The 14093-nt window shown below is 50.2% G+C and overlaps 1 protein-coding gene across 2 annotated transcripts in view; it reads right to left on the reverse strand.

Moving 5' to 3' along the window:
- PCSK6 (proprotein convertase subtilisin/kexin type 6) overlaps positions 1–14093 on the reverse strand; it is a 182365-nt gene that overhangs the window by 55796 nt on the left and 112476 nt on the right. For both annotated transcript variants that reach the window (XM_047736488.1, XM_047736489.1), the window contains exon 12: positions 3425–3613. In XM_047736488.1, the coding sequence (XP_047592444.1) occupies positions 3425–3613 (189 nt within the window). The remainder of the gene's footprint in view (positions 1–3424; positions 3614–14093) is intronic.

Consider the following 14093-nt stretch of genomic DNA (forward strand, 5'->3'; position numbering starts at 1 on the left):
CAGCGATGGTCTCCCTCTTGCCATTCATCCCCATTTATAGACAGAGGGATCCCACGGGTCGTGATGAGTGGCAGGTCTAATAGCCAGTAACCAGCTGAGCTGGGACTCACTCAAGGGCATTCTGACCCCTGTCCTTGTTCTTTCCGGCATCAAGAAGTGTTTCAGAGGTTATCAAAGAAGACCCTCCAACCTCCCCACCCCAAGGCCAGCAGTGATCCTCCAGAGACCATCTACCAAGGCCTGGGTACACAAAGACCGAGGCTAGACCACATGCCCCAGGAGCATCACAAAGCAAGCCTTCCTAAGATGCCAGTCTGTGGAATGAATGGAACCTTCACACCGGTCCTGGGGCCAGCTCTCACATGCTCTTCTCCAGAAGATACAAAGAGGGGAAAATGTGCAACTCTCCAGGGCTGAAGGGTGTTTCAACAGGTGCATTGGGGGAGATGACCTAATGGGACTGGCTGCTTTCCAGTGTGTGCAGAAGGCACCCCTGCACGCAGCGGGGGGAGGCGCAGGAGCTCCCTCCCCTCCACCGGTCTCCCCCTCCCAGGTTCTGAGGAGCCTCCAAAGCCCATGGTCTTTCCAGACTGTGATTTCAGCCCAGATCCACTTTTCTCTTGTTTGACTTGAGCAGGAAACAGGAAGCAACTCATGGGCTCCCTCTTTCTTCTAATATCCCCTGAACAGTCTCAGGTTCTTCTCCCTTCCTCTTCCTACCCCTTCTAACTCTGTTATCTCTCTTTTGGGACAGGGTCTTAACTTAACCTGAGAGCTCCTTATTGCCCGTCAGAAGTTCAAATGCACATTTTGTGTGATGTAAGATTGGATTCCTGATTTGGGTGTTCTCTGAACATCCAGCAAATGCATAAACATGCTTATCGTGAAAACATTCCCTGCATGGAGGAGAGGGAAGGGGAGGGGGCACATCCTGTCCTTTCTGGTAAGGAACTGCAAAGGTCAAGGCTGATTTTTCGCACATGATGCCAAGCCGAATGGAACGCACTCGGGACAGGACAAAGATAAACGGTCCTTTAAGGGCTGAAAGACTTAATTGAAAGTTCACTTAACTCTATGTCAAAAAAAAAAAAAAAAAAATCTGGCGATCTGAAAAAGCTGCCCAATGGAGCACGATGTGAAAGAGGGGAGAAAGTAACAGATCCCCAGACACGCACTCTTGATAGAATCACAAAATCTGTGCCGTGGAAAAACAACACATTCCCAAGATGGAGAGGATTGCCAAGTGGCCGCAAGGCAGGTTTCAAGGGCTCGAACAGAGGAACAGCAAATGGGTCATCGTGAACCCAATGAACTTGGCAGGACCCACTCTCTTTCATCTCAGGGGCTCACGCTGGACCTGAGCAGGATGGAGCTTGGAAGGGAAGGGGAAAACAGAGAGCGGGGAAAGCCAGTGGGGAGATGCTGGGGTGCTGGAAAAAGTTCTTCCAGCTCAGGTAGACGGATGCAGGAGGGACAGGATGGGAACCAGGGGTTTTCACCTGCAGCATTATATCCAGTTCCTGCAGCCATCCCAACTGCAACAGGAGTCAAGTAACATTTCCGGAGGTGAGGAGTAAAGAGAGAAGTGGCTGGCTCTGGGGCGCCCCACCGGGAAGTGAAGGAGCGGGAGCAGCAGCTCCTTGGAGTCTCTTGGCTCCAAAGCCCATCTGGGTGTCAGTCCTTGCAGGTCACAGCTGCCCTGCTGGCCTACGACCGGTCACCCCAACCTCCAAGCCTCATGGTGGCTCTCGGTCCACCCAGGTCACCCTCTGGTGCTCATACCTGGCTCCTGTCTCGAATTCAGGGCTCACCCCCTCGGAGGCCTCCTGGTGTGTCCAGCCTGCAGCAAATGGGGCTCCAGGGAGGGGACCTCACAGGAAGCCAGAGAAGCAGGAGCCTGTGCGTGGCCTAGGGTGCCTGAAGCCGACCTGCCCATCTGCCTGTCTGCCCAGCTCCAGTCTGGGGTCCGCACGGGGAAAGAGCACCCACCACAGAGGACTTCTGATCTTGCAAGGAATGCTAGAAGTCCGGATTTTTAGATGGAATTTCTCAAAGTTCCAGGAACAACAACTGCAACTCAGACTGTAACAGAGCTTAACAGCGTGGCGGGACAGCTGGTACCCTCAGACCACTCCCAGCCTTGTCACCTCCTGGCCAAGGCAGAGGGTGGTCCCAGCCTTGGGAATCAGATGCCCCCTGTGGCTCTTGTGCTACGAGGCTGGCACCTGACCTGGTAGGGAGGGCCTCAGTCGGATGGCTGAGCCCTGCAAACCCATGAAGCCAGGATCTGGTCCCAGGGCTGGTTCCCGGGCACTGACCGCAAATGCCTGCCACCCGCTCTCCTCCAGACAAAGGCCGGCATCTGCCTGTCCCTGCAGCAGGCCAATCTCTCAGTCTTCAGCCACGTAGGGGTGGGGTGGATGGGGGTAAGAGAAAGGGCAACTCCTGCCTGGTCCTGAACGGAGCCCTTCACGCGACCCTCTTTTCTGAACCCTACAGCCTAACTCTGGGTGCTACCCGAGGCAAGTAACCCAAGTGAGGCAAGCGGGCCCAGTATGGGCAAGCGGGAAGTAGGGCTACAGCTCAGGGGTGGGGACAGGTAGTCATAGGGGGTCTCCTGGTGGGGATGGGGGGGGGACAGTCTGGTTGTCCGTTATTTTTCAAGAGAAATGCTGGCTTGTCCTGAAACCTTTCTCTTCCCTCTGCCTCTTAGCCAAGGGAGCCCCAAAGAAGCCCCAGTCCCTCTCCCCGTCCCCCAAGCTCCCCCAAATCCCTTCAAGCCATTCACCTGCCAGCAACACTGACGCATCAAAGCACTTGTCCTTGTTTCTGACCTTGTGGAAGAAACGGCTCCATGGCTTTCCATGATGTGAAACTCCAGAATTCGGAGCCTGTTTCTGGGGCCTTCAGCTAAACAGGGACCCTCTCAGGCGCATGCATGAGAGTCCTGCCCTGAGCAGCCTCCAGGGCCTCCATGCGAGCTGCATCGCCCACAGAGCAGAGCCTCCTGCCCACACGAGTTCAACAGGGCTACGTACAACCGGACGGCCATACGGGAGCTTTGGGAGGAAGGCAGTCCTCCTCTGATACACATGCTCACTTCAGATGCCACATGAATAGGAGAACAATGACCTTCAGCACACTTCCAAGGGCAATTAAGTCATAGCCAGAATTCCATAAATCTCTCCGTTAAACGAAGCAGTCACACACTTTCGTCACCCCAGCCTGGAAACGAAAGCTCCCCAGGACGGTTCTAAAGGCCAGGTTTCCGGTTAGTGCGGGGGCGGGGGGTACGTGCGAACGTCTCCAAGAGAAAGCTGCTGGCAGTACCAACCCGCCCAGGTGCCCCGCAGCGGTGCTGTGACCTCCGGCTGGATGGGCCCTCCTGATAAGCCCCAGCACCCCTGCCCCAGCCTGGCCTTACCTCTTGGCCAATAGTTGAGACTTGGTTCCCGAGGGAGAAATGAGGTGGATCTGGAGGTCTCCCCGGCGTGGGTGGGAAATAGAGATGCGAGCCACCACGTGCTCAAGGTAGCTCACGCGCTGGTCTGAGTGGTCGGCACAGGCAGTGGTCAGGGTGGTGGTCCGCAGAGTCTGCACCAGAGGGATGCTCCTGGGAGATGAGGGAGGGGCTCAGGACTCGAAACCAGAGGCTCCAAGTCTCAGCAGGAGGGCCGTGCATTGAGGCCCCCCCCGCCAGAGACCCCCAGGGACAGCTCCAACCCCTCCTGGATGCTCCCATTGGAGCTATCCTGCCAGCCAGAAGACGTTCGCTCTTCTGGAACTTGCTTAGCGATTTAAAGAATGGCTTCACATACAAACTCAGCGAACACACCCAGTGATCAGCCTCCTCAGTGCCCAGGAGCTGGCTTCTAAGTAGCCTATGATCAGCTCATTGCCTCAACTGCTGGGGGTCAGCAAGGCTTTCAAACCCTACCGCTTTGTTTCAAAGACCAGCCTTGATAATACAAGTCACAATGCCGAATGATAACAGCAAACATTCCCTGAGCAGACGGCATACCGGGCGCTAGACAGGGCACTCGTCTGAGAATTTACAAGGATTAATCCATTACATCCAGAAAGAGGTCACACACAGCTACTGAGAAGCAGAGCTGGGATATGAGGCTCAAGCTCACTGCCTCCACTTTTGTGCCACACTGTCCCTCACTTGTGTTCAAGATACCGAGGAAGGGGAGATCAACAAGGTACCCGGGGTCAGAGCCGGGCTGTTGTGCTGAATGCACCAGCCAAGGCTGTAATGGCTGGCCCAGAGTCACGGCAGAAGGACAGGAGCTGGTCCACTTCCTACCTGGGAGTACTGGGGACCCCATTCCCCAGTCATGCATGGATAGTGTTGTCCCCTCCCTCTCCTGTCCTCTGATGGGAACAGACAACAATTCTCTTAATAAGTCAAGGCAGTTTTTACCATATGGGATGAAATCTGAGAATAAGCATCGAGTCCCAATCGTTTCCAAGTTAGTTCCACCAGAATCTTCTAACACTCCCCAGAGGAGGTAGATACTAAGCCTGCACCGGCATCCAGGCTGGGCACTCCCGCCATCGTGGCTCGCCCCCACCACTAGTAAACTGGGGAAAGATCTCCCGCCTCCCAGCAGCACATTAATAATTCCCCACTGCTCAGCCAGTGCTTGGTTTATCACGGGGAGCACTTTGCTCATTTTGCCCCGACTTTCTGCTCAGGAGGGGAGGCTTGAAGCGTGGGCTCGGCATCTCTCAGGAATTACATCGCTTGGCTCTCCCGGGCCTGAGTCATAAAAAACAATCAAAACAGCTATAAACAGTGATGTAATTCCCTCGGAGACTCTGTAAATATTTGAAAACACGATTTGCCTGCATCATAAATTGATTTCGAGATGCTGACTTCTTTTTCCACCTTCTCCCAAATTTTCCTGTCTGTGTTTACAGGTCCGCGGGCAGACGCAGAACCTCTCCTGGGCCCAAGAGGAAGATCAAGAGAAAGCAGAAACAAACACTATCACCAAGTTCTAAAAACCTGCCCCATCCCCTCTCACATCTCTGGTCAATGGGCAGGAACAATCACTCCTACCGAGAAATAGACCTGAAATGGACCTAGAAATAGAAATAGAAATGGACCTGAAATCCCACTGAGGAATCCTTAATCCTAAGGATAAGGCAGAGGATTCCAGAGAACGGGAACCAGGTACGAGAAACCGCAACCCCACTTCACCCTCACCTGGCCCTCTCCCTGTGGCTTGGCCATCCTGCTGACATTGAGAGGAAAAAAAAAAAAAAGCATCTCAAGGAGTATTAAATACTCTGTGACATTATTAAAAGATTCTTGCATTTTTTTTTCCTTATTCTTACTCTTCCTGAGGGACTCTAACTTCTAGGCCACCCCTGAGGTCAGAAAGCTTGGTTGGTTTAATATACAGAGTCTGCCTTGCAGCTGCCCAGGGTGCGGCTGGTGGGTGTGAGGGGCCACGGGTCCCTGGTTAAAGACCAGCCCAGTTAGATTTTCAAAACTAAGCCATTACCCCCAATGGGGGGGTGGGGGAGGCTAGGAGTCCCTTCCTCCAGGGAACAAGTCTAATTATAACAATTAATTCTTAGGAAATCTCAGTTACAGGCCACCAGATCCCCCTCATTTGTGCAAGTTCTAGGGGAGGGAGGGGAGCCCAGATAGCCACCCAAGGACAGTGAGTTGTTCCCCTCCTTACGTGCAGTTAGCCTTCCCCACATTTTATTTCTGCTCCCGCTGGAGCAAATAACCTAACATTCCAAATCAGGAGCTTTTACATTTCCTTTAAAAAGAAACAGGTGAGGGATGGGGGGAGACTTGAAAATGTTTCAGGATATTCGAGCTGAAAGTTTTCTGTATTTCAGATAGAAACTCCAAGGAGAAGGGGGAAAGTCCCAAAACTGAGGATGTACCGTATGGTGACTAACATAATATAATTAAAAAAAGAAGGAGGCTGAAAAACAATCTGAGGGTTTTGAAGGGGTGGGAGGTGGGAGGTTGGGGGAACCAGGTGGTGGGTATTGGAGAGGGCACGGATTGCATGGAGCATTGGGTGTGGCGCACAAACAAGGAATACTGTTAGGCTGAAAATAAATTAAAAAAATTTTTAAAAAATCAAACATTAAAAAAAAAGAAGGAGGAGGAGAAGAAGGAGAAGGAGAGGAAGAGGAAGAGGAGAAAGAAGAAGAAGAAGGAGAGAGGAAGGAGAAGGAGAAGAAAGAAGAAGGGAAGCCAAATATCAAGTCATCACTTTGTAAGGATTAACTCTTAGGCGGAAGGTGAAACCATCAATGGGGTAGGGGTGGGTAAGAAAAGGGAAGCTTCTTTCCATCCTACAGTTATTTCAAAGATAACTGTATCTTTGGGCGCCTCAGCGGCTCAGTCGTTAAGTGTCTGCCTTCCACTCAGGTCATGATCCCAGGGTCCTGGGATGGAGCCCCACATCGGGCTCTCTGCTCAGCAGGAAGTCTGCTTCTCCCTCTCCCACTGCCCCTGCTTGTGTTCATTCTCTCTCTCTCTCGCTGTGTCTCTCTCTGTCAAATAAATAAAATCTTAAAAAGAAAAAAAAAAAAGATAACGCAGAAAATGCAAGTTGACCGCAAAGCCGGTATACTTTTTAGTTTAAACAACGCGCAGGGATTATCTTTGTAACTAAAGATGTCGCACGGTGATTAAATTCTGTAATTGTTGTCTGTGTACCCAAGGCCATCCTCCTAGTACCGCAGAGGAACCCAAGGGGTTAAAAAATCCCACAAGACCTATCTCCAGACCCAGTGATATTTAAACTGTGGAGACTGCCCTACTTTGAACCAGTCTCTGAGGACAGACTTGTCACTTCCTGTTGAACCACATTTCAGACTTAATTACTGATACTCCAGATGTTCCTCTTTCATCCTGAAGTCTCTTAAACAGCTCCCTTCTCCTGAGGGGGTGGAGGGTTCCCAACGACAGGCAGCCTTGACAGTGACTTCTAGTAACTCCCGACCAAAGCTCCTTTACCTCCTGCCTCTCCCCAATGTGTAACAGCATCTAGTGTCTTGTAAATGTGTAGAAACAAGATCCCAATCTACTCCAGTCAGTGCCCTCACCAAATCACAGAGCATCAGAGTGAAATCCAGAGCCAAAGATAAACATTTTCAAGGACGGGTTTTCCTTGCTCTCTGAAAGTAGATCGTTCCTCCAGCTGAGACCAAAGGCATAAAGCAAAGAAGCAATTACCATTCATTTATTCATTTACATGCGGGGAAAAAAAAAACGTGGGAGCATTCCCAGACCCCAAAAGTCACCTCTCTTTGGCTTTTCTGATACCTTAGGACACATCTGGCTAATGGAGGCACAAAATAAATCGAGATAAAGCACAGACGCTCACAGACACTGTTCAAAGCTCTGGCGGCTTGATGCTGAGATGCTGGGTGTAGTTCCTGAGGATGGAGTTGGGGTAGGCGGCTCTCACTTCTCAGGGTACATGCTGCCTTTATCACACAGGACTTGCTGCAAAAGCCATGCTAAATGCTATTTTTGCTTTCTGTCCCTTTTTTGGGTAAAAGCAGAAATCCTCTTCCAGTTTCTTCAAGATCCTAAGGCTTTTTGTAAAAGCCAAGTGGTATAAGGTGAACTTTCAGAAGTGGGGGATACTTACAAAGCAAGTGGCCAGGGAAAGCAAGGAGGGAGGGAGATCTGGCGCTTACTGGAGCTTACCCTCCATCATTGCACTTGTCTTTTTGCCCTGCCTGCTTGGGAACCCAGAACAAGCCTATATTGCCACTCCCAGCTTGAAGACTTCTCTCCAGCTCAGCTACAAGGGCAGATCTGGGCTCTGGCACAGAGCATTTCCAGGGTAATGCCTCGTTCCCAGGCGGCAGGGCTAGGGATGAGAGCCACCCAGGTCCTCATTAGACAATTCTGAGATCACGCCGAGTGGGACACCCACCAGAATTGGAAGGAAGGGGCTCCTTTCCCCTTGTTGTAATTGGTATCTGTGTTGGGGAGATAAGGCTGCTGCAGAGTTCAAGAGGATTACAGTGGAAAGAACCAGGAGGTCAACCAGGAGACCCTTTTGCAGACCTCCTAAAGGGTAGTAAGTAGCGTGGAGAGCGGTTAACTGGGACAGACTTGTCAAATTAAGCTGTACGAGAGCAGCTCGGTCTGTTGGATGACAGAGTTATCTGAATGGGGACATTAATAAGCTTCAGGGTCACTTTTTAGATCTATGTTCTAGGATGAACGTTCTCGCCAGAATGGTCATAGTGTCTGAGGGTAGATAGATATTGTATACTTCTGACTCATATTCGCTGACATTTAGGGTTTTCCTGAGATGAAATTCCTTTCGATCATGAAACCACAGCACATCATATAGGCTGGAAATAAGATTTAAAAAGAAAAAGCAGCTAACCCAGTACATCAATCTAGACATGCTGTCCGTGATTAAGTTGTAAGGCGCTTTAACACACAGGGTTTCAATTTATTTTTGAGCATTTATTTTTCCTTTGTGCGAAACAAGGGGCTAAATGAGCTGACTCTAAACATCCCTTCCAGCCCTAAGATGCGACCTGACGGGGAGTGAAAAAGTATGATACACAGTCAGTTCTCATTATTCGCGATTCCGTATTCGCAAGTTCACCTAGATCAATACTGCGGTGCTTTTTTGCAGTCGCTTGTGGGAATGTGCAGGATGGCAAACTATCTGAGTTGCCCCATAGACACGCTCCCAGGTGAGGCCAAACAAGGGGACACTCTGCCTTCTGATTTTAGCTCTCATACTGGGAACAAGTGTCCTTCCAATGATCTATTTTTAATGGCACGTTTTTCACATTTTTCTTTTTTTTTTTTGTTGGTAGTTTCACTGACCGCGGAGGAGCTGTCTGGTTTCCTAAGTGCTGGAAGGCTGAGCTGCACCTTCTAGAGAAAACATGTCTGCTGGATATGCTTTGTTCAGACCTGAGTTATGGCGCTATTGGCCTTACGGGCAATGTTAATCAGTAACATATATGAAATAAAATGCTTTTAAACGGAAACATGCATAAAGCAAAGTTACGTATGGATCAGTGGATGAAAATGCTGTGACCAGAGGCTCGCAGGAACCTCACTCTGGATGTCCCCTAGCAGCGATGATTCTGTCTTTGCAAATTCTGCGTCTGTGGTCACTTCACAGAACATCACTACTGATTCTAATGAGAACTGGCTGGATTAGTCAAATTCAAAAGGGAATTTTTGAAGTAAGTTGCATTTATAATTTGGGGGGAAAAGGTTTGCGGCAAAAAATAAGCTGGGCAAGGCAAGGGCTGGAGGAAAACAGGTAGGTTACTAAGATTTTCCAGTGTCTCCAGGGGTGGCAGGAGGTAGGACAAATATCAAGACCCAGGTATGGTCACCCCCTGCCCTGCAAGGCAGGACAGCAGAGCTCGAGTTTTCTTAGGACGTTCAGCCACGCTCTGCATAAGAATGACAGAGGAAGAAGCTAGAAGCAAGGGCCTCCCTCCTAGGTATCTAGGGGTGTGGGGGAAACCTGCCCAGTTCAGATAGAACCCACAGGTGAGAGGGGATTTAGCTTTTTTTTTTTCCCCTAAGATTTTATTTATTTATTTAACAGAGAGAGAGAGAGAGAGATCACAAGTAGGCAGAGAGGCAGGCAGAGAGGGAGGGGGAAGCAGGCTCCCTGCTGAGCAGAGAGCCCAGTGTGGGGCTCCATCCCAGGACCTTGAGATCATGACCTGAAGGCAGAGGCTTAACCCACTGAGCCACCCAGGCGCCCCCCTGGCTTTTAGCTTTTTAAAAGGATCCTAAACCAGGCTGTGTGCAGTGGGGCGGTTGTGGGTCCTGGCCACACAGGTACTCCCCATGGGGACACAGGAGCTGTGTGGCTTTACCCGCCTGCCTAGCTAACTAAGCTGCTGCACACACCTCGGTCTGGCCTCTGGGGTGCTGGCAGCTGGTCAGGGCTGGAGGAACCTGCAAGCAGCTAGAGTCACAGTGATTTCCTGTCCTCAGGGCCAGTGTGCCCAGCCTGCTGGGGATGCAGAGGGAAGAGAGGGAAGGCGTCTCTTGGACAATGGGCAGGTCACTCCACTTGGTTCGGTCCTGCCTGAGTTCCCGTGATGTGTCCCTTCCCAGGGGAGGCAAGGTAGGCTCTGGGGACAGACAGCCTGGGGCAGGAGCTCAGCTCTGCCGCCACTTAGCCCCAGGCTGCTCCTAACCTCCTTTGTGCCTCAGTTTCTTCAACGGAAAACTGGGGGGAAAATCGTGCCCGAACTCCACAGCCCTGATGGGCGTTCTGAATGCATGAGTACACGGAAAGTGCTGAGAACAATGTCTGGCCCATAGTAAGCACCTGATAATCCTTATCCATTTAGAAGTCGAAAGTGAACCCTGCATGGGGTCTGGTTCAATGAAATTAATGCAGTTAATCCACAGTTAATTCTGGAACATCTATAAATATATGGTCTGGCCTACAGATGATTCTTAATATTCAAAGCCTTCAGGACTGAAGTGTATTTTTGGGTTGTGTGAGTTCTTTCAAGGAAAGACCAACCACACGAAACTGTAAACTGTCTGGACAGTGACCTCCCCGAACCTAGGAAAACTAAGGAGCACAGGACAAGGTCTTATTGCTCAGAGAGACTTGCCGTTGTTGCTGTCTTTCCAGCACGGAGTAGATCCAGCACGGAGTAGAGAGTCAGGGGTGTCAGGAAATGTTTCATGGGAGCCTGGATTTTTTTTTTTTTTTTTTTTTTTTAAACACAAGGGAACTGCTGGCTAGAAACATCCTAAGGGTCAAAGGAGATATTTAATAGCTGCCCCCCCCACTTTTTTTCCTTTTTCTCATTCATAGGAATGATACTGACCTTCATTTTTCTTTCTCACTTTTATTTTATTTTATTTTATTTTTAAAGATTTTATTTATTTATTTGACAGACAGAGATCACAAGTAGGCAGAGAGGAAGGCAGAGAGAGAGGAGGAAGCAGGCTCCCCGCTGAGCAGAAAGCCCGATATATGGGGCTCGAACCCAGGACCTGGGATCATGACCTGAGCTGAAGGCAGCAGCTTAACCCACTGAGCCACCCAGGCGCCCCATCTTTCTCACTTTTAGAAAGGTTCTAAAAGTATCCATTTTATTCTACTCTGACACACAGACATAAATAATTTTGTGCAGGCAACAGAAAAGTTCTAAGTAGAAGGAAATCCATTTGTGCCCAAGTTGAGACAAGGAGCTCTCCTACACGCGCTGGAATGTTACAAGGTATTCTCTAGTGCAAGAGCGCTTGCCAAGTCTCCCTGATTTCCTCCGTGCTGTTGCGTTAAGATTTAGCATTCACGGACAGCTTCTACCACGGGAAAGGGAGAGCTGTGGGTATGGGAGAGCTGAGCCAGACTCCATGGCCTCTGTTTTGGGGTCAGGGGGTGACAGGCTGGGAAGAGATGACTCAGTGAGATCTGACTGCACCTTGGAGCAAGGGGCCTGGGCCCTCTCAGTCCTCACAACCCCCACCCCTGCGGTCCACTCTCTCTCTGCCTCTCCAGGCAGGCTCCCTGACCTTCTCCATGCTCTGAGGGACTTCTAGTTCTCTCTCAGGAGGAGGATCTAGACAGAGACAGGCTGACCCGCAAACCCCACAGTCCTCAGAGGTACAGTGTCCAGACTAGTCCTCGGGGTCTCTAGACGGCTTTTCTTTAAATTAAAGAGATCAGTCACAGTTGCCTCCTGAGGGGGCTCTTCTCCTGCCTGTGTCTGCAGGGGCAGCTCAGCTTCCCTCCACTGTGGTCTTTCTTGTGCTGTTGGCCTTTTTGCCCCTTTTGGCTGAGTGTGACTCCGGGTGGAGGTGGCATCAGACAGGGCAGACAGGAGGAGGAACACCAACAGGGGCCTGGATGGTCACTCGGGGCACAGTGCGAGCCACGCTCGTGTCCAAGCACAGGCTGGGGCAGCAGGTGGGCTCTGTGGAGAGGCTGTCCCATGGATTCCTGAGCCGTGACCTATCTCAGGAGTGGAAGGCCAGATCGGGGCGGAAGGCCAGGAGAGGACGGAGAGGCCACTGCTCTTCGTTTCTGCCCTGGGATGTGACCACCAATACCCGGGTCCTCTGACTCTGTGGGACATTACTGTAGAAATGGCAGACATGGCCACAACCTCCTCGAGGATGGCCGTCCTTGATGCTCTGTGAACACCGTTCCCTGATTTTCATCACACGGGGGTGGCCCTTCCCTTCTCCCCAAGAGGAAAGAGGTAAACATACCACTTACATTACACACAGACACACCCAGGATGGCCAGATAAAGAGGCTGGCACTCTCTCTCTCTCAATGTCCCCGTCTCCCTCTCTTTCTTTATCCGGAGGCCCTTATGCCCTTAGGAACAAGAGTGTGCAGTGAAGCAAGTGCTCGGGATAGCGGGTTGGCTGAATATTCTAGAAAGAGCCTCAAACCGCTAAACGTAAAGATAATTTTTCTTCTGAAACAGAAGTCTGATTCTTCCCTTCTGTTGGAATTTGCAGAGTACTTTCTTCCCTCAAAGGACAGGAACAATGTCATACTGTATGTTACGGCCGGTTGCCTCAGCTGTCTAGACTCTGTGTGCTTTCACTTAAAAAACAAAATAAAATAAAAATAAAAACAACCCTTCGCCACCTAGGCACCACGCTACCATCTTAAAACTATTTCTGGCAGGAGAAGAATGCTTCATTCAGGAGCCGTCCTGATGTGGAGACCAGTGGGAGGGAGGTGGGCCTGGACGTGGTGGCCTTAGGGGGCAGGACCCGGCTCCCAGGAGCCCAACATCATCTTACCCAGAGTCTGATTCTCCATGTGCCCGGCATTTTCCGACAAGCAAAACAAAAGAAAGCAAAAGCCTTCTTGATCTCAGAGAACTTCCCTCTTTCTTCTGAATTGACAGGCTAAGGCTCCTCGGAGAAGATGATGCTTGAAACTGTGAAGACTGAGATCTGGTGCCCATCTACAGCCCGGCCCGTCAGGCCTGGCAGGGCTCACCCAGCCGTCAGCCTTCACGATTAGCAGCAGATGCAAATGGAGTTTTTCAAAAATACCTTGGGGAACTCACACAACAAATACTTTCTGAATTCCTACCATGGGCCAGGCATCAGCCAGAAACATTTTTCTCAATACTTTATGGCAAAAAGAACATATTATAAGAGGTAGGTGCTTTCAAAGAAGAAGCAGTGTTAGAGGGAGGGAGGGAGCAGCATTTGCTGATAAAGCAAGGGTCACTCTTAATCACACCCACATTTCTTTTTCCAAATGCATATTTTCCAAAGGTAATAAATAGTTACAGCTAGGGAAAAAAAAAAAAAAAAAAAAAAAAAGCATTCCTTTCTTTATCAGATACTGAGGCCTAAAGAAACACCATTCTCTTTCTTAAAAAGTACAGCAGCCATGGCAGACCTCAGAAGAATGATCTGATTTCCTCTCCTAATGGAACAGGGTTCTTGCTATCTGATTTACTTTGCAGCGTTTTTGTTTGTTTGTTTTTTAAGAAAAATTTCAATGGACAAATGTATCTGATTTAGAACAACTCACTACCAAGGGCGATGCTGGGAGTGTCCCAACCATGGAAAAAGGAGAAGCGGGGGTCCTATAGCACACTGCTCAAGGCTTGTTACAAAAATCCTGTTGCTTAAACCTCTAGAAGGTTATTAAAGTCCAGGTTCAAGTGACACAGAGGAAAAGTGCTGTGCACTTTGGCTCATAAACTCCCTTCAGCCTTGGGGGAGGGGCAGATGCTGCCCGTCCTGTTCACGGCTGATGGGAGTCTCACTGCGGGCTCCTGGGACAGGTGGGGCTGGGCTGGAGCCAGGGCTCCCACCAGACAGAGAGGACACAAATCACTGCTGCCCATGTCACCCCAGTGGGCAGGCCTGATTGCCGGTCTGGTCAGCTATGCTAAATATTCTGGATAAGAACTTCTAGTATGAGGGACCATGGGGTGTCCAATCCCTCCTATGGGGCGATTTCTAAAACTTACAGCAAAAGGCCTTGAAAGAGTCACAGTTTAAGGAGTGATTCTCTTCCAGCCCCAGAATCCGTAAGAGAAAACACAGACACGTCTATACACATATTACTATGCACACACAACGCCCCCCCC

The sequence above is a fragment of the Lutra lutra genome, chromosome 7 (assembly GCF_902655055.1).
Source record: "Lutra lutra chromosome 7, mLutLut1.2, whole genome shotgun sequence".
Lineage (NCBI taxonomy): Eukaryota > Metazoa > Chordata > Mammalia > Carnivora > Mustelidae > Lutra > Lutra lutra.